Below are 26,100 nucleotides of genomic sequence, written 5' to 3' on the forward strand. Positions count from 1 at the left end.
AATTAATCGCGATTAATCTATCAATAATGTATCAAAAATTAAATGCATTTTTCTGAGACTGAAGCTTATAATGAATATTTATTTATGTAAATGATCAAATTAATGTAGAATAAACACAGAGAAAGTAATTTAAATTCATTCATTTTATTGGCTTAAGGTGCACATATGCACAGTGCAAACGGAAAAAAGCCAGAATGAGGAAATATACGGACGAGTGCCACACTTTGTAGTGTAGACAGGGTTTTTTTTTTTGAGGTGATAGGTTAAAGTCGTGTTACTTCTGTGGAATTTAAATTCGGCTTTGCAAACTGTGCAAATGCCTTGTTTTGTCCAACTAGCCGTCAGGCAATTTAAAATGAAATGTTCCCCTAAAAGTCCGTCCTTATCCATCTTTCCCCGCCATAGACTCTCCTTATTTAGGATAGATCATAGACATATAGCCCCCTTTAGTTAGGATAGATCATAGACATATACATAGACTCTCCTTTAGTTAGGATAGATCATAGACATATAAATAGACCTCCTTTAGTTAGGATAGATCATAGACATATAGACTCTCCTTTAGTTAGGATAGATCATAGACATATACATAGACTCTCCTTTAGTTAGGATAGATCATAGACACATAGACTCTGCTTTAGTTAGGATAGATCATAGACATATACATAGACTCTCCTTTAGTTAGGATAGATCATAGACATATATACATAGACTCCCTTTAGTTAGGATAGATCATAGACATATATACATAGACTCTCCTTTAGTTAGGATAGATCAAGACATATATACATAGACTCTCCTTTAGTTAGGATAGATCATAGACATATACATAGATGCCTCATTGAGCAGTTGGTCCGTTGCTGCGATAGTTACGTCCGCCATATGGATGTGGCAGTCTCCGTGAGGGCTTTAAGTATGCCCTTATACACCCATCACACACCACAATAAATATCTGGGAAACAAAGCTCTACTTGCTACATCCAAAATGGCGGCCGCCACCGGAAGTAAACAAAACCGGATTGCGTTAATTTTTTTTAACGCGTAATTCTTTAAATTAATCGACAAAATTAACGCGTTAATATTGACAGCAATATATATATATATATATATATATATATATATATATATAGATATATATATATATTATTATATAAATTATATATATAGATATAAGATCATACATATAGAGAATGACATGCTAGTATATAGCTAAGAAGAAGAGACACTTTTTCATTAATCCCTCGAGGGAAAATTATTTACATGCATTTTAACCCCGAAATACAACCACACACATACAAAGGGACATCCAAATGTGGAGAGAGATGGTGGAGTGATGGGCAGCCACCCAGAGCAGCACCCTACGAGCAGTTGGGGCAGTTTGGTGCTTTGCTCAAGGGCACCTCGGCAGTGCCCAGGACCGGCCATCCTTCCGGTTCCCAAGCCAAGTCTCTAGAATTATTATTATTATTGTTGTTGTTGTTGTTGTTGTATTATGTATCTCCAAAAACACAAATAAAAAAAACGCATATTTTTAAAATGGATGTATAATTGAATAAACGCAAACATCCCTTTGATTGGCTGAATGTGGTCACATGATTCAGGACTAGGCGGAACCCTTTATCCCCCTCAGCAGGTTTGTTTCAGGACGGAATCCTTTGCTACTACCGCCGGTGCTTGTGTGCTCCTTTGTTATTTCTCCGACTGGAAACAGTCAGTCAGTTGACACACCGGTGGCTAATCTTCACACACACACACACACACACACACACACACACCTTTGAGTTTAAAGTCTTGTTACTCGGTGACATGTCGGACGCTTTGCTGCAGTGGTGTGTGGACCAGCTGCACCACAAGTTCGGGCTGGAGGCGTGTGAAGAAATCGTCCAGTAAGAAACACTGACGACAGTTTAACCTGACTCAGACTAGCACGGTGAAGCTAAGTTCCTGCCAATACGCAGAGCGGTTATGACGGTTATGACGGTTATGGCGGTTATAACGGTTATGACGTTTATAAAAGCGTCGTTAGCTTAAGTTTTCCACATTTTATGTGTCAAAATATCGACAGTTCATGTTACATGTGTTTGTTAAAACTGACGTGGCTCTGTCACCACATGAACAGACTGTCATTTGTCTGTAGGATGTCAAAAATAATGACCGTATGTTGTTATATTTAGTTTATCTTATTTATATATTGTTCAATATTCTGACTGTTTGAAAATGAAAACCAACCAAAGAACTAAACTGTCATTTTAGTACTAGTTTCCAACACTGTTTAACCAATGACAGTATAAAGATGTTTAACACTGAATTGTTTCGATAATAATGGAATATAATAGTTGGTTATAGGTTGCTTTTAACAGTTTTCAGGTTTGTTTGTAACATACAGGTTAACACAGGGTCAACAGGACGAGCTCAGTATAATGAGGACTGTTGTGGAGAAATTGTCAAAGGTCAATGGTGAGGTCAGGAAGGAAGAAAAAGTGTCCAGGAGCCTCTGATGTCTTATGCTGTATTATTTATTGACGCTTGGCCAAGGAGAATTAGAGACACTCTCAAAGTTCATCAGAAGTGCCTGAGTCGGTCTCACATTCTGCCCAACTCATCCTGATGGATAGACTTTAAACCCCAAGATAACACCACAAATACTACACGCCAAGAATTAGTCAAAGAGAATGTCTTTACTCATGGAGGTGTTATTGTCAACATATTCTAGTCTGGAGACACAGATGTCCGTTTACGCAGATTGGAACGTCAACGGCAAACCATCTATTATGTCTAGGAAGGCAGCAATACTGTAGGTCTCATCGACCCTGGCCACCACAGTGTTGAGATAGACTGGCACCTACTGTTCCCAACCAAAGCCAAACAACTAATACTGCCGAGGACCTCAAGGCCCACACGTGACCTCGTGTTACCTAATGATAGAAAATTTCATAACAAGGACTATTTGTATGAACAATATTAGACATAAAAGATAAAAAAAGCTAAAGAAGTCAAATAAAACAACATTTTAAGCAAATGTAAATAAAATATGTATAAATTAACTCTACGCTGGAAAGGTGTGTTGAGGTGTTGTCAGGTATATATCAGTAATTGGGAAAGTATCTATCTATCTATCTATCTATCTATCTATCTATCTATCTATCTATCATAGACACTTTGAACACCTTTACTTTGCACTCATAACTTATTGTTTTGCACCATTTTCATTTAGTTACAAACTGTCTGGGAAGCCTTTAGTCATGTAATCATTTAATCCATTAGTAGTCGTCAAACCAGTTTGACCATGACTCATTCATAAACAGGTATTCAATGACAGAGCTGTGGTGAACTGGTGGCCGACTGAAAAGTCGGCTGCCTCTCATCTATTATTCTCCCAATGCTACGAGTTCGAATCCCGTAAAAATATTTTTCTTTCAAATTAAAAGGCAAATCCGACACGTTTACATCTCATCTCCAAAGACGTATTTAGAACACAGGATGCTTGCTCTCTTCCTGTCTTCAACACAATACTAAGTACATGACATGTTCACTCAAACAAAACTCCAAAGATGATTCAGGCATGCTTTTTTTTTTTTACATTGTAATGTCAATGGATAAGAAACTAAACAAAGAGGTACTCATGAGGACAAGTATGTCTTCTTTTAGTGTTTTCAGCAACTGTCCGAACTACAACTGTTCGTTCTCAGCTGTTATTTCTTATTCTGTGCCGACATTATTGACATTATTTCAATCACAGCTGGTTTTCAGAGAGAGATTCAACCGATACATTTAGACAACACAGACAACAAGACGCCACAGACACAGCAACAAAACTCGACAAGAGAGAACACAAGCCGTACAGAGGAACAGGAGACAAGAAAGCATCAGTACAATAACACAGCAGGAGCAAATCACACACACAGATATAGCTGTGCAGCAACACAAAGCAACAAAACACAGCAACGCAGAGCAGCAATAATTATTATAATGATCGTAATAAAATGAAATAATAATTGTGTTGTCCTGCTGTCTAGATACATTCTGCTGATTGAAACACCTGAAGAGATTGAGGAGTATGTGGGAGACCTCCTGCAGGGAACAGATGGGAGAAAAGGCCAGTTCATCGATGAGCTCGTCGTCAGGTGGAAGACGACTCGAAGACAGGCGACAGATAACACAAGTCTTTTTCTTCTCAAGGAGTCCGTCCCATCAGCAGGTAAATGTCTGACGTCTGCCACTGAATGTATATTGATCTAATTACCTGCTGTGAAACCACCATGCAAGGTGCTCGGGCATGACTAAACACTGTAAATAAATATTAACTCTAATGATTAATGTTTGTGCCTCTGAATACAAATGTAACAAAATGAGATATCAGGATTTCCACAGTATCTCTTGAAGGGAATTTGCTGTCCTTTCCTAGATTCACAAGACATGACCACCCAGAAGAAGTCTAAACGCAAGGGCCGTAACAAACAAGAAGTGGTGACTGTGAGCCAAACAGAACCTGAGCCGGAGGCAGTCAAAACTCCCATTGATCTGAAGAGGGTGAGTGTACATTGGCCGAAAGGTTTGCTCTCTTATTACTTACTTTATGACGGTAATTCTCATGGTTTGAGTACAAATGTAACTCTTACCATCTATTTCTTTCCTCTCGTCTTGTTCCCTCTCTTCATTCACTCGATTCTCAGGCCCAAGAAAACAGTTGTTCTTCTTCAACAAAGAAGAAGAATAAGTTTGTCAATCTTTATAACAAAGACGGGCAGGACAAGCTGTCTGTCATACTCCCAGGTCGACATGGCTGTGAGTGCCTTGCCCAAAAGCACAAACTTATCAACAACTGCATCAGCTGTGGTCGCATTGTGTGTGAGCAAGAGGGCTCAGGACCTTGCATCTTCTGTGGAAGCCTGGTATTTAAACCTTTCGATTCCCCTTTTTGTAATCTTGTTGTGGTGCTGACAATCTGTCATTTTCTACTTTAATATTCTTTACTCGCTTTTTTTGCTCTGATTCAGGTCTGCACAAAAGAGGAGCAGGAGATCCTGCAACGAGACTCCAACAAAAGCCAGAAACTAAGAAAGAAACTCATGGGAGGTGAGAGTCAAAATATGTCAGAATTATAAATGACTAAAATCTATGAAATAATAATGAGTGTTGATGCTGAATTAGTTTTTTTTATTTTGTTGACAGACTGCGGAGAAAGAGACTATCTTCCACACCAAGAGGCCATAATGAAGGTTGGCTTGGAGAAGGCTGTCCAGCACAAAGAGAAACTGCTGGAATATGACAGGAATAGGTATCATAAAAACACACAGTCTCACAAGAAGTGTTTACTGCCTGCTGGGAAATGTCAGCACTTTAACTGGACATTTTTATTACTGTAGAAAGCAATCATGAAACTTGGTGATAACACTTCTCTGTCCCCTTCACCTACAGTGTCCGAAGAACGCAGGTCCTGGATGATGAGTCCGATTACTTTGCCACTGAATCCAATCAGTGGCTGTCACCCGGCGAGCGAGAAAAGCTGAGGAAAAAGGAAGAGGAGCTCAGAGAACTTCGCCATGCCTCTCGCAAGGACAGGAAGATCACATTGGACTTTGCTGGTAGACAAGTGATTGATGACGGAAACAACCTCAACGAGTACTACAACAAGTAAGATAATGTGATGCGACTCGAATCAAGGCTGCAGCGGCAGATTTATGTTGTGCAGTCATGCTAAACACCTTCTCTTTTTGAAATGTTTGCAGGTTGGATGAGACCCTCAAGGCCATGAACTGCGACTCAAAATCACCAAAGTATTCTGCAAGACAAGGTGGAAAGCAAAACAGCAGAGAGCTGGTCAACCCCAACATAATGCAGTCTGCACCAGAGGTAGATATATATTGACTGGGCATAACAATGGTGTCACCTTGTGGTGTACTTTCAGCACTACATGTGAAAATAGTTCTACTTCTAATAGACTTCTATTATTATAAAACTTGTGAAATAGGTTGAAATTGACAGCTGAGTTTGCAAAGTACTTCTTGCAATCGTGAAAATTGTGCATATTGGTAATAATGAGAGTGAATGTACCTTCTAGTGGGTGGATGTTGGAGGCAGTGAAAACTACAGGAGAAACATGGAGCAGGGAAAGAGATCAACAGAGGACAAAGGAGGAGACGAACGTTCCAGGTTACGACTCCAAGACAAAGAGCTGCAGGAGATGTCTGACGGGGGCTGGTGCCTCAGCATGCACCAACCGTGGGCCTCACTGCTGGTCAAAGGCATCAAGAGGTAAGGAGTAAACAAAACCCCGGATGAACTGCAGGAGATTAAAAGCTTTTACAGAGACTTGTTTGCTGTCAGGCCAGTGAAAGCAGCATTTTTTTGTGTATATGCATGTGTAGGGTAGAGGGGCGAACTTGGTACACATCCCACCGGGGTCGTCTTTGGATCGCTGCTGCAGCCAAGAAACCCACCCCTCAGGAGATTGCTGAGGTGGAAACCATGTACCGCCACATATACAAGAAAGGTAAACATACTGTACACAAGGAATCAGTAAATAAGTCAGGGGGAGCTGTTTTACATACAAACCACTGCCACAACGTCTGATATGATGTCTGTTGGTGGATCTTTGATTGCTCTTGTTTTCTTTGCAGAGCCTAGGTTTCCTAAAGACTACCCCACCGGCTGCCTGTTGGGCTGCGTCAACGTGACCGACTGCCTGTCTCAGGAGCAGTTCAGACAACAGGTCAGAGAAACAGTACACCATACTAGAATGATGACTTTAATATCAGAACTGTTGAATCACAGAACAAATCAGAGACATGGGTGGTAATTCAGGTCAGGAACCAGGCCATGGTACCTTAGCAAATGACAAAAAAGATCATAGTCAAGAGTGTTGTATTTTAATCCAAGTGTATCATTATAACTCTAAATAGGCTTAAAAGGAGGTGATACAGATGTGTGAATGATGCCACACAAAATCACATTGATGCTTTGCTGAGATACTTTCCTTACCACACATAACTTGAAGGATTTTCTTTTCTTTTCTTGAGCGTCAATGTTTGGCTGCTTTGTATTCCAAGGTCCAAGCTGCGACAAAGCAGGGGAAATGTGTGCTTTGCTTTTGGTTGAGCTGGTGGACTATTGCTGCTATTGTTGTTTTGTGTTGACAGCTGGAACTCTTACAGCTCCCATCCTCCTCCTTCTTTTGTTTTTTCCAGTCCTCCTGCCCTTGGAGGCTGTGCTGAAGTGTAATTTCAACTTGCAGTGTGCAACAAAGCACCTCACTTAAATAGAACTCAGCACTTAGTCTTGTCATGTAATGGTACTAGTATTTTTAGAATTGTACTTTAGTTTCAGGTACTGCAATAACACTGCAGGCCCCTTGGGTATTTAGATATAAGACATCCAGAGGGCTTATGTCATCCAAGACTAAACAATGTGAGACAAAAACAACACACACATAGTCATTAAACAGCTGACAGAAACACTCTTGTGAGTTTAAATAATTTAATAATGATCGCTTGGAGAAGAGTAAAATCGGGACAGTAGTATGTGTTAGGAGGATGAGCATAATTTTTCCTGCACCTTTTCTCTTGTATTTCTTGGGACTTTTACTGAGGAATACAGTATTTGACTGACCCATGCATATTGTGAAGTATCCTCTCTTACCAGCAGAGGTCAGACTGTACCTTTTCACCAGTGACTCCCCGTCTGCTTTACAGTATTTCCCACTAGAGACAGTATGCACCACAGGGCTAACCACGGAAACACAAATCCAAGCCCTCATTATACCAGTTACCCCCTACCCCCCACCAAAATGCTGATTTATACACATTACATCGGCACCAGTCTATTGTGTCTATGCTGCATAGTTTCATAGCAATTATTTCGTCTTGGACGTGAATAGCAAAGAGCGCCCTCTGATTACTGATATAACAATAGAGCGTGCTGCTGTTTTCTGTGCTTGTCCATTTATGTCGTCCCTGAGCACTTAAAGTGGAATCCACCCTTAACCAGTGAGTGTTACGAGGGCGCTGAATATGTGATGTGGCAAAGAACGGAGGTGCTTCATTGGCAGTATGGGCAGCCCTGCCGATTTGGACTCATAAATTGTTTACTTGAGCTTTTACACCCAAATTACTTTAAGTATTTGCAGTTTCACCAAGTATAAAGTGGAAAATACACCCTACTCCCCATTAAGTCATCATGTGTATATAGAGTCGCTCTCCCAGTCGCTGTCAATGGAACACATTTAAACTTAATTACATTGCAGTCCTGGTGTTGGCTGTTTTGCCTCTGGCTTTGGGAGAGACTGCTCTGTCTGAGGTCTGCTGGTCTTGTCCTTTTACAGTATATTAGAGCTGAAACGATTAGTCAATCAGCAGCAAATGAATTGCTAACTATTATGAGTATCAGTAAATTGTATTATAAGTCACTTTTTAAGCAAAACAGCATCTCAGATATTGCTTCTGTGATAATAATTTGCGTTTTGGGTTGAAACGACATTCTTTCCAATTGTCTGATATTCTACACTAAAATAATAATATGTGGATGCCTCTACAATAAGAATAATCATTACTTGCAGTTCTAATTATTATATGAGCAATGCCTAGCTTTAAGAATAATGACTCATCTGTGAAAGTGTTTGCTTGTTTGTAGGCATAACATTTTTTAATGAGAGGGTTGAGATGCGCTACAAATGCCTTATTAACGGAATGTACTCTGCCTTTTTCCCACATCAGTCAGAGTAAAATCTCAAAACAAATACACACCCACAAGGTGTCAGTTACTTCTTATTATTTTATGTTGTGAATAAACATCTACATGCCTAAGTCTTTAGCTGTCCCGTCACACAAAAACACACACATGGGATAGTCACAACAGTGAAACTGTATTAACACTGCACAAACATGCCCCAAGCCTGCAAAGCTACAAGCCCTCATATACATGCACACACATGCTTATAAGCAATCTTTGAGATACTGAAACAGATCACATCACAAAATTGTTGCCTCCCGTTCCAATTAAAAGAAAACAGAGCAAAAAAAAACAATGATCCCCTTTGAGGATGATGTTTCTGTGCGTCCTTACACACACTTTTTAACAGATTTCTGAGGAGCTTTACATTTGTGTAAAAAAAAATAAATATCCATTTTAAAAATGTGTGCTGCTACATGGTTTGTAATCTGACTGGTGGAACCTGTAAATCTAAGGGCTTTCCCCTTTTGTACTCTGTCCTCATTCTCTCCTCCACCACTCATTCCACCCAGGGCTGTAAAATCATGTTTGCAGGCAGTGTGACTGCCCTTTCATCCTGTGAAAGGGTGTGTGTGTGTGTGTGTGTGTGTGTGTGTGTGTGTGTGGGGTGTGTGTGTGTGTGTGTGTGTGTGTGTGTGTGTGTGTGTCCACTTGCACAGAGCAGCCATAAATAACACCCCCACCCCACACAAGGCCCCTCAGAAAAAAAGAAAGAAAGACAGATGTAGAAAATAGTGAAGCAACCAGAGAAGAACAGTACCAAAGGGGTAATGATGGTGCTGAACAGTTGGTTAGTGTTTATTCTAGTCACCATTTTGGAAAAAACACAGACACTAATAGCTGTGTAGCCTTGAGCAGTTTAAGCTTACTACTTTTCATGTACGCAGAAGAGTGTTAGTGCATAGTAGCACACGGCTGAGCTGCTGGGCGAGTGGGTGAGATAGGAGGTAGGATTTACTGTCCTGTGCTGGCAGTTGTGGGTGGTTAAGAGGGGGGTGGTGAAGGACAGACAGCCATTATTCTTCGGGCTCTTCTAAATCTGCCCCTAGTGATGTATGAAATATTTAGAGAAAGTGGTATGTGGATATTTCAGGAAAGCATGAGAGAAACACTATGAGCACAAAAAATGCAGTAAATGTAAATATTTGAGTATCACCGCTCCGGTGTGATAGCAGTCACTGTCCTGTTGGGGTGCTGTTGTACAAAGCAGTACCAAAAAACCTGACACCCTGCTGACAGGCAGTGAAGAAAGACCACCCCAGGCAGAGCAGGATTTCCATCTGCTTGACTTGGACCAATTCTTTCCCTCATTAGAAATTGACTGGTGTATTGATTCCCCCCCCCCATAATCTCTTACTCCTCTCAACTGCCCAACCCCCTTTACTACTGATAATTGGCCGGCCATTATGATCTGTGCTCTTGTCTCTCCACCCCTACCCCCCAGTGCTCACTCAGCAACGGGTTAAGATGTACGCCTGACCTTCCTTCTGCTGAGAAACAGAGGGGGGAAAGATAGGTATGTTACAGATTGAAAATGGGAATGCTTTTGTTGGAAGAGACACAGTGAGATAATTAAAAAGGATGAGCAGAGCGCTCTAGCCAAACTAAGCAGGTTTATGGGTGGTGTATGTGCTGCAGATGGTTTACTTCACACATACAAATGACACTCAACTGTGCAGTATTTTTTAAAAAGTGCGCATAAAATGTAGTCAAACAGTATTAATGTATTTTAAGTACAACATTTGCCTACATTTGCACAGATCCATTCTCAGTCTGGTTCACAGCACAGGCAAAGGCATATCACACCCCATACAGAGCTCAAATCGCACCATCAACTTACTCCTGTGGTGAAAAAAAAATTGATTGGATCAATCCACACTCTTAATAAGGGTCTAATTTATTACTTTGTTCTAGAGACCATATCATGAGCTACAGAGCTTAGTGTCTTAGTGAATAAAAGTCAGGCAGGTCTAGTCTTTTTTAACAGGCATGCCGAGAGCAAAACCAGTGACTGTTCAGTGCTGTATTGATTCGTATGAAATGACTATGAAGGCAAGAACTCAAAGTTGGCTGTTTGTGTGATCTATACATATATTATCTAATCAAAGAATACTATAAATTTCCTGACGATGGAATGTTGACAGTAATGTAATCTGGAGGTTTGAACATCAATAGAGGTTTTCAAACAGTAATGTTTGACAGATAAGCATATTTTATTAATCTCTTGTCTGTTGAAGGCTGACATAACAAGTCCCCTGGCAGTTATGTATCATCAGATAGACACATATTTGAGACATTGCTTGTATTCGATGGTTTATAGCAGTGGTCCCCAAGAGGTTTAGATATAGGTTTCTTTTTTTTATCATTAAGTAAATCATCCATTTATAGACTATATTAATACAAATTCAGTTTTATTTTACAAAATGAAGTAAAAGGTAAGTAAGTGTTCGTAGACCCACATCTAGACATGTCATAAATGTCTTACATGCAAACAATGATGGATAATTCAATTTTTAATCATGGCTTAATGGGATACTTGAGTAAAGTTGTTAGTTATTAGTAACTTCTGTGCTTTTCCTACTTTAACAGTGCAAACTATCTGTTTTTTCACAACATACCAAGTTGTTATAACTCATATCAACAATACAATAAAATAGTTGCTTTGGTGAAAATTGCTAAATCCAAATATAAAAATAAGATAACATTTGTCATGTATCATCTGCATACAGTATTTGTATGTAACAGTATCATCCATGTACAGTATATGTATATGACACTATCATCTGCATAGAGTATACTGTACATATGTAACAGTATCATCTGCATACAGTGTATGTATAACAATATAACCTTCATAACGTATATGTATATAACAGTATCATCTGCATATAGAATTTGTACGTTAGGTTGAGCGCCCTCTTGAAGGCTTTGTCTTCATATACGTAACAGTATCATCTGCATACAGTGTATGTATATAGCAGTATCCTCTGTATATAGTATGCTTATATACAACGGTATCATCTGCATAGAGTATACATACGTAACAGTATCATCTGTGTTAACAGTGTTTTCATAAATTATAATGTGTGTTAGGACTGGCCCTAGAATAGAGTAGAGTGTGTTTCAGGTACTAATAACAAAAACGCATACAGAATAAATGATGGTGAGTGTTTACACAGCCATCTCAAAAGCTTCACATAGATCTTAGACACTGTCTCATCTGGACAGGATATGCTGTCTTAAAATAAGAGGAAGCTGAGTCAGTGCTTCTTTCACAATCCAAATTGCACTTATTGGAGAGTCGTTTTTCATTTAAATTATCAGTCAGCATTCCTCTGTATCTGCCATTTCTATTATCCCAGTGCCATTGCATCAATGCAGTTTTTATGTCCAGTTAATAAAACAATCCTTTTATTCTGTTTTTCATTGTAGCTTTCAACTTCTTTATTATCCAACCCCATTATAGCAGAATATACTGCACTGTATGTAGACTGTGGCTCTGTAGATGAGTATGCACACCAGCACATGTCAAATAACTGCAACCATTGGCTTATACCATATCACATAGCTGCAAGCCTAGCCACTTATCTGTTAAAAGAAGTGCTGGTTTCTGTGGAATTCCATTTGTGCAAGCTCTGCCTCTGACCTCCAGAGTGGAGCTCCCGTGCTTGTTAGGCCGGCTGGAAGCTCGGACTGATGCCTGCGTTTCCTTGTGTGGTAATGTGATATTTATATGCTGAAAGCCTTCCTGCCAGCATGCCACACACACACACACACACACTCTCCCTCTCTGTCACACACACACTCACAGGATATATTGGATGCATTCCAAAGGAAGGTAACTCAGGCAATGCTATTTTTTCTTCCCCCCTCTCTCGCTCTCTCTGTAACATTGTGAGAATCCTTAGCAGTGGCTGCTCCCCTCTCTTCCTGCTCCCATCCCCCCTCCATCATTCTGTCTTCATATTTTTCCCAGCGTCCTCTCTCACAAGTATGCTTTACAGGCCAGGGCTGTAAAGTTGCGTGTTTTCGTGGAGAATTCAGATTATGCTCGCTGAACGGGCGTACACACACTCGCATGCAACTATGCATCGCCTCTTGCACAGGCTCAGTCACACACTAACACGCTCACATTCCTCCCCTTCCTCCCTTTTCCTTGCTGGGCAGTTTGCCATGCCAGAGAGGTCAGACATTATGTGATTCTGCAGTGGTGTGTAGAATACATTCAGCCCATGGTCCCCAGGCACTAGATGACAACCAACCAAACCTCAGTCACAGGTTTTCAACAGCATGAAAAATACATAGAACCATCTGCCAGACTTGAAATGGCCTGCTACGCTGTTTAGAATTTCACTGCTGTCCTCAGACCTCTTCATTGGATGTCACAGAGTTTCTGCTGTTGCACGAGCTGACAGTTAGCCCCCTTTTATTATCTGTCCTTCTCCTCCATTTTGTTCTGCTCATTTAATGGGACATGTTCCTCTCGCTGTATGCTGATCACAGGAACTTGGAACAATGATAAAGGCAACACAGACAGCTTCCTTTGATGGTCTGGAAGACAGCCGTGTTGATGAAAATAAGTTAGAATCAAAGAGAGGTAACTGAATACCAAGCCGTGTGAAGTGTCGACTGAATACTAAACAGATTGGATTCTTCTTTTCTCCCTTAAAAAATGATGTGATGCTCTTTAAAATTAGACCTCTTCATGATTTATTTCTAAGCTATAAGATGTGTTTTTGTGTCTTTTCTGAACTGGGGAAAATGCGTTGCCATTATCCCAGCACAGTCCTTTTAGAATGTAAATAGAAAAGCCTGAAAGCGAAGAAGAAGAAGAAGAAGAAGAAGAAGAAGAAGAAGAAAGTGGTGACTATATTATTGACTGTAACAGAATAGGAACAACATGATATGAAACCTTCTGAGTTAAGCAGTTCTTGGTTTGTAATTGAAAACAAGTAAAGTTTTGTCTTCTTACAAGGATAACTCATTGTTTTCTAATCATGAGACAATTTTTATATTCTTAAATTTTTATTTAGCAGGTTAAACTATATTCAACATTTAGGGTAAGAATCGCCAAATGTTGCCTGGTAAATGGCTAAAAAATGCTGTAAAAATGTTTCTGGTTCTAAAATATTTTTTGCAATATTAGTCTTTAGAAATATGAACTTCCAAAGACCTGACAACAATATGATTTATTTTTTATTCTACCATAATATAAATCACATATGAAAGAGCTAGAAGTGATTTACCAGAAAGATAAATGTTCTTCCACCACAATTGTTCCTTTGACGTTTATTAACCTTTTTTTAGATTATAGATTTCTTTTTCTCCAAATATTTATTTTTACGTTTAGACCTCATTCACACATTCCTAGCTAGCAGTAAAGTGCTAACCTTGCTATCCCATAGCACGCAAGCCATACAGTAATAGTTTCTTGCTCGCTAATTTGAATGGCAGATATAGCATGTATGCACAAAAGAAATGATCCCTTCCAAATACTAGTTAATATACTGAGCGTAGTAAAGAGAATCAAAGGAAATAATTCAAGGCAATGAACTGGAATCTTTACTGCCCAAACTTTAAAAGCCTATGATTTTGTGGTTGAAGTATGTTTAGCTGTTGCTGTTTTGGAATAGTTATGTTTGAATTTCTGTCAGTATGGCTCTGCAGACAATGTTTTGTTCCCAGCACATGTAACTGGAACAGTGTTTGGTTTTTAGTTTGTGGAACAGTCTGTTGGTTCTCAGTTTGTCCTGTCTTTGTGATGATGTCCCAGACTGTGTAAAACAGTGTTTGCATGAAACAGGAAAAACAAGACCTCTGAAGATGTTAATTTTGTGATCTATTTAGTGCCTTGCTGCGGGCACCCCCCCTACAAGAAGCTTTAATGAAGCATAGAATCAATATGTTTGACATTTATCTCCCATCTCAACATCTGGTGTTTGTTTTTAATGCCCCAAAATGGCTCCTCACGAGGCCAGTGTTTGTGCCAGTTTTCTGTTTTGGAATGAGGAAATGAATGAAGGTTGTGTGGTGTAGTCAGTAAATACTTCACACAAAGTCAGCAGGCAACTGTGTTTCCCCACTATGGCGTTATCAGGAATTGGAAGAGCTCTCGATTTAATCATTATTCTTTATGCCTGTTCCCGTCCAAATATGAGCGCAGGCATTACTTCACTCATTACATCTAGCTGAATTTGACTGTTTTTGCCAACATTCCTCAGGCATGCCGATGCAATTGCTTTATGCCACACATGCCTGTGTGTGTGTGTGTGTGTGTGTTCATTTGAGAAGAGATCTTTATCCAGCCAAGCCCCGACCCAGCAGCAGTATAACCACAAGTATCTCCTAGAGAGAGAGAGAGAGAGAGAGAGAGAGCCGGAGAGACAGAAACTCTCTGCCACTGCAGGGTCAGAGATTACAAACTCAATTGTACTCTGCTGGGTGACATGTCTGCTCAGCAACTTCCTGCTAGCGACATCAGAGGGGAGGAAAGTATGGAGAAAGAGAGGGAGGCAAGGGAGGCGTCTGTGCTTCCAGTGCCATTAATCTTTCTCTGTTTGTGTGCAGCAAACAGAACAGGAGAATTTAGCTTCCACTTGCCCATAAAGCCAGTGAGTCTGACTTATTCCTGGGATAAAAGAAATGAAAATTTTAAATGAGTAGCTTGAGTGCATATTTCCTTCCTTTTTATATAGATTATTTTAGATCAATCAAATCAGATTTTATTTGTATAGCCCAAAGTCACAAAGTACATTTGCCTCGGAGGGCTTTACAATCTGTACAGGGAGTGACACCCTCTGTCCTTAGACCCTCGGTTCGACTGAGGAAAAACTTGCTCACAAAAAAACCCATTTAAAAGATAAAAGATGTGTTTTCTGGCTTTTTATACCTTTGATTAGATAGCGACAGTGAAGAGGCTGACAGGAAATGGAGAGGAAGGGGGTATGACATGCAACAAAGATTGCCAGCTGGCGATAGTGGTGACCATGTGGCACGCACTGTGACCAATTTGGCTCCAAAGGCGCTCCAAGTGAATATTCCCTTCTGATATTTATTATATTTGATAGATGATTGTCCAATCAGGCTTATAGGATTTGATATAGATCTGTTATTCCAGTTGACTTCACATAACAGATTCTGTAATATCTTTGCTATGTGGTTATTATACAAGGATGGATTGACACATGTTAAAAGAAGTCGATTATAACCTGTTATGCACTATTAAACTCAGCAAATATATCTACCTAATGCTCAAAATGCTGGATAATGTGTACACAGATACGTTTTTCTGTGTGTGTAGAAATTCATGACATTGGCAAGAGGTTTCTCTCTCATCTGGTTTGTGAATACTTTGAGTGGATCCTATAAGAGGTTGTCTCCACAAGCTGCTTTGCCAAGATACAAGCCTAGGCACTGCCAGCTGTTGTTGTGGGCATCAAGTGTGTGTTTTTTTGGTGATTGCCAGTGTCTTTAAAATGTCTGATCAAAGACAAACACAGTCAGATAGTGCCAGATTTAATCAAATGTTCTTATGTTTCATTTTTTAATACCGTGTGCCAGTTATCATGTGTTTTATATAAACTATTTAACCTGCTGTATTCATCAAAGAATCGCATTACTTTTAGCTCAGTGTCCGTGACAGATGTGTTCATATACCGTATCTTGCATTCAGGATCTTTTGTTCATTGAAACCATGACATTGAGTTAGGGCTTGTCAATCAGTCATACACAACGTTCAGCTGCTTGCGTTGCTTGTCTTTCTTGCATGAACTCTATTAGTCTCACTCAGTGAAAAATGTCTTAATTTCACAACACAGAATTGTGTTTTGGTAGAAGCCGCTGTCTGTTTAAATGGCAAGGAGGAGTGTGATCATTATTTTCAATGAGGCTCTCTTGATATGTGCTGGGGGAAGCAGGGAATTCGCAGTCTGCCCCGTCTTCACCAGATACCTTTATGATCAAGCAGAATTAACATCAAATATGTGCTTCTCCCTTTGTGTAGCAGTGCTGAAATGCCTTTCAACATTAAAGCTGAGGGCTGGCAAAGTGAAAGCAAAGAAAGTGTTTGACCGTTTGGTTAGTTTATCCACAGAGATCTTATCTTAGAATGGGTTTTTTAAAAAGCAGTTTAATAAGAGTATTATCCAAATAAAGTTCCCTTGAATGCCACATTTAATCTCTCAAGCTCAATCAAGGATTGTTTTTCTGCATTTAAAATCACACCATCAGTCACAGATGATGTGGCATTGTTCCACATGGCTCCATTCAATATGTAGAAATAATTACAGCTGACATTCATGTGTGATTTCCTTTTTTAAAAGAAACAAAAACAGTTAGTTCAGCATGTGAGAGAACTGTTTGTGTCTATCTGGTGTACATAAGCACTTTGAAAAGTGACATGCTTTGTAACGTTTACAGATGAATTAACACCTACACGTGTGTTTATTGGAAAAGCGTTTCCTTAAATGAGCAACAACAAGTATCATACTTCACCTTTATCCACCTCATGAAGCTTATAACGCTTTTTTTCTTGGCCGGTAAGACCTAACTACTCCATAGATGAGTCTTATGTATATGTAAATACACTGTTTATCATAGCTGGCGATAAAAAAACTCAGAAACTAGCTCCCAAAATAAACCTAAAACACCATAATGAGACACATTGAGTGGTACACGGTAATCAGTGACCCGAGCTAACTGAATATTTTAAATAAATTTACATAGATTGTGAGCAAAAGTGATTATGTGAGTTGTTTTTATAAATGGTTCTAACGACATATGGGTGTTTCTAAGTCTCCACTCTCATGTTTATGTCGACCTCAGTATCAATATCAAGGCTTTCCGACACGTTTCCACAGAGCACATTGGTCTAATCGAAGCTGTTTTACCATCTCAGATTGAAATCAGCTAAATCCAGGTTAATGGCCATCTGACACCGACTTGTGTGCAGTCACTCTGACTCGGTTCAGAGAGATCACAGAGCTTGTCGTCTATCCTTGGCTCAGAAGTCAAAACACTATCCTAAGCTCTACTCCTTCTATCTATACTACATACATGATGGAACAAAACATCTTTTCAAGAGAAAATGCACATTACATATAGAAAAAAGTTCATGGTTAGTGGTTTGCACCGGACCGCGACAATATATGTACAGTACATAGCCTGAATTATGAACATGTATCTAAAGGCAGAAGCATATATGTAAATTTAACATAATGTGCTGTTCAGTCATTAGAAATATGGCATCATTAATCAAAATGAGTATTCAGAATCAATACAGAAGTTGAAGTCATACTCCGTTCACTGCCAGCTACAACTATTTCGCTCTTGTGCCTTTGCCATATTTAGAGAAATCTCTTGAAGCATGCAGTGCCCAAGCTCTTTTTTGCCATGGTCCACTGGCCAAATATGCCATTAAATGCTTTTGCAGGCTCAGTGTGTGAAGCAGAGTATTGATTTACATGCAACATCATTTTCTCTCCTCCTCAAATATCTGGTGGTCAGTGTACCAAAAATAAGATTCAGCATAATTACTTGAATAAGGCCAGCACTCCACTCCATAACTTTAAACTCTACATTTCCTGGCCGCTGTTTAAAAAACATTGGCATGTTATCGCCAATGAACTGTATCCATGGTCATGTCATGGGCGAACACATCTTTTACCCCCCCCTTTTTTTTTAAATTAAAAGTTTTTCTGTGAGCTGTTTCTTCAGTCAGTTTGAATCCAGATGTCACTGTCAGAATATTGGTATTGGAGTTGTTTTCTTCTCTGACCTAAAGTTCAAGTAGATGGTGTGGGAAGTTATTTAGCTTTTAAACCGTTGGATAATACAGAAGAAGAATATATGAGCATGTATTCATTTATCTGTCGACTCGCTGGATTTTTACTCCAATAAAAAATGTAAAGCAAGATGTTTGCATATCAGCAGAAGGTATTTCTCTCTAACTAGAGAAAGAACTATTATTTTTGATATTTTATGAAACCAGTATTGGTACTCCTGTCCATAAGCGATCATATGTTAGCAATCGTAACTCGGCACAGCAGGCCTGTCAAGCCTCTGATTTTTCCACATGCTCAAGCGTTAGAGCTGTGGTTGGAGAGATTTTTGCCTTTGAAAGAGCAAAAAAAAAAGTGTGAGCGGTGGATTAAATAGTGTGTTTATCCACTCTTACATAAGCTGGTGGCTAACTAGCTTACCTCCAGTAGCAACAGACACATTACTTCCAAGTCCAAAGAGAACATTGGTAACTTTACATTACTTTGTGGGGTTATTATTGGTTACATAAGAAAAGAAAACTGTTCCCATCCAGTATTTCTTCACAGTTACAGCTTTGTTGTTGTGCTCTTTATTTGATTTGAAGACGTTTACAGCTATTATCCAAGAGTTTTCTAAACACATTGCTTAGTCCTCATCCAAAAAGCCTTTCTCTTGTAAGAGTGAAAACATACTGTTCAGTCTGCTCTTACAGTATTCCTCCATTATTCTTCATTCTCATGGCTTCTACATGGATCATCAGCTCGTAAAGACCACTTTGTTTGACACATTTCGCCTCAGTCGTTAAATATTTCATCATGTCCAGTATGTAGCCACCAAGTTGAACATTTTAAAAGCTTCTTGAGCCAGCTGGAAACATCGAAAAGTCATTATCTATATGATATGATATTTCAGCCGGCAATATAATTCCAATATTATATGTTCCCCGGCTAGAAATTTAAAAATTAGCTTTTTTTTCCTGCCTTTTTCTGAAAACAAAGACCAGTTGTTTAAAAAATTACCAAAAATTTCAAGTAGTAAATCTGTCAGCGTATCATTGTAACATTGACGAGTAAAGCGACGGTTACTAAGGAGCAATTAGGCGCTTGATTCTCTTAATTTACGCTTGTATTAGTGCAAAGAATATTCAGTATTATAAGGATCCATGTAAGCTCCAATTTTATCTAAGTGAGAAAATATTTTAGCTGTCTTAGAAAAACTGTGAAAGAATGAACTGCAAAGAATGGAGCTGTAAAGAGCACTTATTCAACACCTTCTGTTTAGCACTTCACTGTGTTCTCCCTTGGAGCACACCAGCAGGATCACCTTATCTATTGTAAGCTGTAGTACTAACCCATGGGCTTAGAGAAACCTAAAACTTGCCTTTGATAAGAATCAAGGGACTGTCTTCCTTCTGTGCTCTTTTCTCAAACCGCTCATTGCCATCCTTGAGAGAAGGAGGGAAGACAGTTATTTCCCACAGAGGCTGAGTGAACACAGATGGGAGGGCTGTACCCCGGTGTCGGAATATCAAAGCAAATATTCACCTTAAGAGACAGACATGTTCATAAACTCCCCGGTCCTTCTCAATTTCCACATTATGAAATCAAATGCCCACTGTGAAGTGGTTTGTTACCTTACTTAAAATACGAGCCTTTTTGCTGACAGCACCTGTGTTAAGGAGAGCTGGATTTGTGGCACCGATAAAAGGAGATTGTGGTGGAAAATAAGAAGTTTTAATGCCTTAGATTCCCTGGAATTTTTCTTTGAAGTCGAGGTTTGAAAGCAGACATGGTAATTGTCTCCAGGGGTTCTCGCTGTGTGAGTGTGTGTGTGTGTGTGTGTGTTGTAGAGGAAACTACTAAGTAACAGGGTTTGATGTGTGATGCAGTGCATTCGTCTGACCCTACAGCTGAAATATAATAATGTACTTATTTTTCCACGTTTGGGATTTCTAACCTCTAAACCACTTTTTTATTAAAAGCGTTAAAAGCATTATATTTTCCTCACTGTCTCTGTGAAATTGTCGTTTTTATTTTATTTTTCCATTGCACTTTTTATTCAGTTTTTTTAGGAGTTCCTGCACTCGTCAAACAGAAGCGCAACTGTGAATACAAGAGAGAGGACCCCCTTTTCCTTGGAAAGTTCCAGCAGTTAGCTTGTTGAGTCTAAAACACTTCGACTCTTGTGAGGCAGTCTTGTTTGCTTCTTGCCTGAGGGCCACTGCAGGAGGTGAAGTCATAAACATGGCTGGGAAAGTGGAACTGGGCTAAGTGAGGAAGTCTGTGTGAATCTCCCTGCGAAAACACATGACTTCACTACACCTGTCCGCACCAGTGCTAGTTATATATATATATATATATATATATATAACGTATGGCTTGTTCTTAAACCAGCAATGTGATGGTTTGTTTTGCTTTTGAGGCAGGAGAGTAGAAAATGATTTTAATACCTCTTGCTCCACAGTCCTCCTGGGAATTTTAATAGTGGGCTGGTGGGCTGTTGACAGCTTGAAGTCATTTACATAAAGACAATAATGAAGCTTCAACTGCTGACACGCAGAGTTGGTTCTTTAACTAAACACCACAGTACAAATACACCAAGGCATCACAGTTAATATTAGTAAATCCTGCCAAGATTCCTCGCAGGCAGTAATTGTTTGATTTCGATATTTAGAAAGATTTCTACTGTAATTTTATTTCAAAGTACAAACTTACTTTTCGTATCACCTTTTTCATTGTACTGAAACACGGAGCATTTTTAAGGTGAAGGAAAGTTGCACTTGAGGAGACTGACACGGTGGCAGTAATTGGAAAATCGTGGCTCCGGCGCTGAGCCTCTAATAATGAGACATGTCTCTCGTTGTGTTGAGGATATTAATAATGTAAAGATTCAGGAGCCAGTGTTGGACACTCCTAGATAATTAATGTTCACTCTCCAACTTGACACCAGTTGATTCTGTAGGTGAAGGAGTATGTTAAATTTTTAATCATCACCGTGCAACTCGTTGTGCCTGAGCTCCAATAAAAGGGACAAAGTGAGCTCCAATAGCTGCCTGTTTAGATGGAAAAGGTTAGTATTGCTTTGGGTCTCATGACACCAGTATGATCCAAAGCTTGTGTCGATACTGCAATGTGTGTTTGCACCTTTTGCTTCCAGTTCTTGTAAAAAAAAAGGTGTCTGAGAATTTGCTGGGCATGTTGTTGTCCCTGTAGCTTAATATAAAAACTTCCATATATGCAGACATTAATTGCAGTTAGGTCATTTTAGATTGCAGTTGATAAAAGGGTACTTTAGTCAGGGAGATAATTAGTATGAAAGGTAAGGATGTGTCCAACATTTTCATCATAGAATATTCTGCCAGTTATTTTTTTTGAGTAATTAACTGTTTGGTGTACGGTATGCCAGAAAATAGTGCCAAATAGCCCAGAGTGACTCCATGTATTGTCCAGCCAACAACCCAAAATCCACATTTATTCAATTCACCATCACATAAGACAAAGAAAAGCAGCAAATCCTCACAACTGAGGAGCTGAATTAAATATTTGGCAATACTAAATGGCATTTTTGCTCTAGAAATTCATGTTTTTTCCCTGAAAATTTTCATTTTCTGACAATCCACTGATTGATTATTTGACTCATTGATCTGTCAGTGCGTCTGAAGAGGCTACAGGCTACATTTACATGCACAGTGTAGTTGTGGCTGTTAGCCATTCTCCAGTAGAGATCCAGTTTGCGTTAAGCTGCTTACATGAACTGTTGATACCTGGCAGTTGAGTCTCTTTGTTACCATGAATAAACCAGTTAAAACAAAATATTCCTACACACCTGAGCTGATCTTTTAAATATCACACTGTACTAATTAATCTGCGTAAATGAGGTTGGAAACATCCCAAACCAGAAGAGGCTTTTTAGTCTGAGTAAGACGTGTTGTTTTAATGATGTTACATTGAATTCTTGAATAAAATCTGGTACTGTAATTATAAAAACAAGACCATGAATAAAGACTGGTGTGGTAATTTTACATTTTTACACCATGACGGCTGTCACTGACAACACATTCAAGCAATATGTACTTAATGTTGTCATTCTTTTTCCCTATAAACGCTGTTCTCACTCAGTGTTTCACTCATTGTGATCAACTCTACTTTGCCGCCTTTCATGATGCTAAGCTGCGCTTAATGAAACTCAACACTTCCTGCAGATGTTTCACAGTAAATGTGACGTGAAAAGATTATTTCTCCTGAACCGCTGGAAGGCTTTTAATGTGAAACAGATGGAGGAATGAGTTTGCATTAACAGCAAACAGCAGCTGAGAATAAATCAGAAGACTTGGAGGATATTTACTAAAATAGAATCAAACGCATAAAACAGAGAATTAGAAATAAAGGTCTGTCTGTCCCAAATAAATGTCTAGGTCTCTCTTTCATTGGTGCTGAATAAAGACTCATTCGCAATGTTTAGCACTTTCTGACCCAATATGATGTGCACGAATTGGTTCTTTTCAGTCAGAAAATAACTTTTAAGATAGCAGGCTATGTTGGCTGTCACTCCATGTAATGTCATAGACACAACTGTCAAAGAATCTGACCATTCAATGGCAATTTATGTCACTGGAAGGGTCTGGATACGCTCTACAGTGAATATAATTGGGTCAGTATGTACAAAGACGTTTGACTGAACCCTATTTATACTCAGGCATTCATTGACATCATTTCTAGTTGTATCGTCTGCTGTTAATTTTGTTGACAGTGTTTGGAGTTGTGACACGTGATACATACATGTATGTGTGTTTGCATGCCTGTGTGTGTGTGCGTGCGCTCTGGTGCTGTGTTGTGCAGCGATGGAAAAACAAATAATACACTCAGTGCGTGCAAAAGGCTGAAAGGCGGTTACAGTACTGTTTCCTGAGGGCAGCTGCATTTGTTGGAGGGTTAATGAATGCCAGAAAGCAGGCTTGTGTTGTTTGGTGAACACGATAGATTAAAGAACGATTGGCGAACGATTGCTGTTGCATACAGTTCCCAACAACACCCTTTCACCTCCCACATGTAGCCCATAGCTCCGAGACAACCCATCTGTTTCCCCATTCCCAGGGTGAAACCAGCCTTGACAGAACTGGCTAAGCAGTATTTCAAATGTGTCCTTTTTCTGGGAAGACACGGTCGGCTTTGTGTAGTTCCCTATCTATCAAAATCTCAGCCTCTGTGTTTCTGCCTCACCTTATGCTCTTATTATCTGTCCTTCTCACTGAATCATATTCCTCATTTTTACTCTCTAGTCCCCCCCCCCTCCTTCGCTCTCTGCTTCCCTCCCCCCTCTTATTCCACCCTCCTCATTTTTAAAAGCCACATGCTCCCAGCCCGTCTGGCTCAGTTGCACCCTGCCAATGAAGGGCTTTTTATTGGGCTGAGATTGAGTGCAGCCAAGCAGGGCCTGGCTAAGGGCTGAGGCTGGGGCCAGCCTCGCAAACCCTCCCCAACCCCCCTCTCCCTCTTTCTCTTCCCCCACCCCTTTCCCTACTGCACAGACCACTCCACATGCCCGTTCTGGTCTGGCCCTGTCGCCCAGAAGGAGATTACTTGTCTCTGCTGCCCTTAATTGCCGACAGCAGCTGAAAAGAGCCAGAGAGAGAGAGAGACATTGTGGAGAGAGGAGAGGGAACAGTGTTGGCTTGTTGAGCTGTTACTTGACAAGGTTGGACTCAAAGGTTTGTGTTCCTGCTGTCAAATCCTGGCTCTGTATTAGTTGGTTTTATTAAGATGGATGTTGTTTTCATCAAATGTTGGTTGGAGCTCGCTGTATTCTGGACTGTACTAAGAATGAATAGTACAGTATATCGAACGCAGATGAGTTGTGTTGAGGAAGAGAAGCCGATGAAAGGCTCATGAAGGATAAACCTCAGCACACGTTACTTAGAGATGTGCGGTAAGAGCAATAGGGCCACCGTGCCCTCTCCTTGCCCTCGAAGCCACTGTTATATTTCATAGCCAAAGGCTCCTTTCCAGCAAACTGTGCCCCCGCCGTCCCTTTTTACTTTTTCCAATGAACTTGTGAATTTCATATTATTACAGTTGGTTATTGTTGAGTCCCCTCTGGCTTGATCCCAGCAAATTAAATAGTGGGCAGTTTATTGAATTGGCAGTCTCTGAAGAAAGCTGTGAAGCTGCATGAATTTTTCACCTCACTTCTTTTTCCTGTTTAGTATTTTGCATGTAGTTGCCCTTGTAGAAATGTGTTGGATTCATATTTACAGCATGTTGTCTCCTTAGCTCCTTAACTCATCCAGCTTCAGCACGTATTAAAACCTTGCACTATGTCTAACCTGCAAATAAAAAATATGCTTCAGTTCAAACTGTTTGGGCACAAACTGAGTTTCTATTTTTTGGCCAGAAGAACTGATTAAACACAAAATGTTCTTACTGTCTATGAGAATAAAAAATGTTATGTAGCTATGACATTTTGAAGTAATGGCTCCACAGTTTTGGGAACTACGCTTATTCACTTTCTTGCCAATAGTTAGATGAGAAAATTTAAACTACTCTGATGTCTCTAGAGTAAATTTGAAGCACTAGCAGCCAGTTAATCTAACGATGTCCAAATGAAAGGACAATGAGACTCCAGGAAGTAAGAAATAGCCAAGTACATAACTTTCCATAAAACCATGTGCTGTTTTTTCACAGTTTTTTCCAATGTTTAAACCACCAAGACACAACAAGCTTTAGAGCAGTGTTGTAGTATTCAAGATCAGTCTTAAAGGCCTTGGTCCTGTCTCAGAATTCACATTTTTACTCGGTCTCACTCGGCCTCAGACAAAGAAGACTCTAAATTTTAGTTCAAGACAGGTCAAGACCACAACTGGGATGTCACTTAATTGCCTCATTTCATTTTTTAACTGTCTGGGAGGAGACATCAGCCAAATCCTGTGGAATAAAATCTAGTTTCATAAACCACAAAGAATTCATCTGCAAAACGGTGACCGAGAGAACACGCAGCATTTTGTAAATACTTTAAGGCGACGCTTAACAAGGTAAGGCAGCAGTAGGCCAAATATTGTCTGGTCTTGACTTGGTCTCAACCCCTCAAAGTCTTAGTCTTGTCTCGATACACTCTGGTCTTGGTCATGACTTGGTCTTGACTACAACACTGCTTTAGAGATGCTAGTGCTAGTGTGTCCCCTGTTTCTATAGTCTTCATGCTGGTGGTGCTTGAAATGTACTGTATAAACATGAGGGGCAGTGTTCTCGCCAGCGCTTTATATGGTTGCGGCCCGCTACGCTAAAATTTCAGACCGCAACGGCAATTTCCCCCCGTTACGTTATTTTTAATATAGCGTAACGGCTGTTTTCAGTTTTCGTCACCATCGTCAAAAGTTTTTTTTTTTCCTGCGCACTTCAGCAGTTTTCAAGGTGTCAAAATCAGCTGACGTTTGCTTGGTGCTGTCTTCCTACAATGGTGTAGCCGACGTTTGATGAACCTACACATGCGTACTCTGCGCTGTTGATTTTAGGTTGCTAGGAGACAGACGCCTGGAAATCAGTTCCCCGAGAGAGAGAGAGGAAAAAAAACGACAACTGAACTCCCGCTCGATTCCCAGTGATAGCTTTCTTTTGAGCT

General features: G+C 39.8%; 1 protein-coding gene across 1 annotated transcript in view; it reads left to right on the forward strand.

Moving 5' to 3' along the window:
• The first annotated feature begins 1,676 nt into the window (after positions 1-1,676).
• Positions 1,677-26,100, forward strand: part of trip4 (thyroid hormone receptor interactor 4) — a 75,802-nt gene continuing 51,378 nt past the window's right edge. The window contains exons 1-11 of the mRNA XM_010732790.3: positions 1,677-1,886; positions 4,017-4,198; positions 4,406-4,530; positions 4,674-4,892; positions 4,998-5,076; positions 5,173-5,278; positions 5,419-5,634; positions 5,730-5,853; positions 6,062-6,255; positions 6,369-6,493; positions 6,621-6,712. Coding sequence (XP_010731092.2) covers positions 1,807-1,886; positions 4,017-4,198; positions 4,406-4,530; positions 4,674-4,892; positions 4,998-5,076; positions 5,173-5,278; positions 5,419-5,634; positions 5,730-5,853; positions 6,062-6,255; positions 6,369-6,493; positions 6,621-6,712 — 1,542 coding nt within the window. The 5' untranslated portion in view covers positions 1,677-1,806. The remainder of the gene's footprint in view (positions 1,887-4,016; positions 4,199-4,405; positions 4,531-4,673; positions 4,893-4,997; positions 5,077-5,172; positions 5,279-5,418; positions 5,635-5,729; positions 5,854-6,061; positions 6,256-6,368; positions 6,494-6,620; positions 6,713-26,100) is intronic.

Source organism: Larimichthys crocea, chromosome VIII (assembly GCF_000972845.2).
Source record: "Larimichthys crocea isolate SSNF chromosome VIII, L_crocea_2.0, whole genome shotgun sequence".
Taxonomy (NCBI): Eukaryota; Metazoa; Chordata; class Actinopteri; family Sciaenidae; genus Larimichthys; species Larimichthys crocea.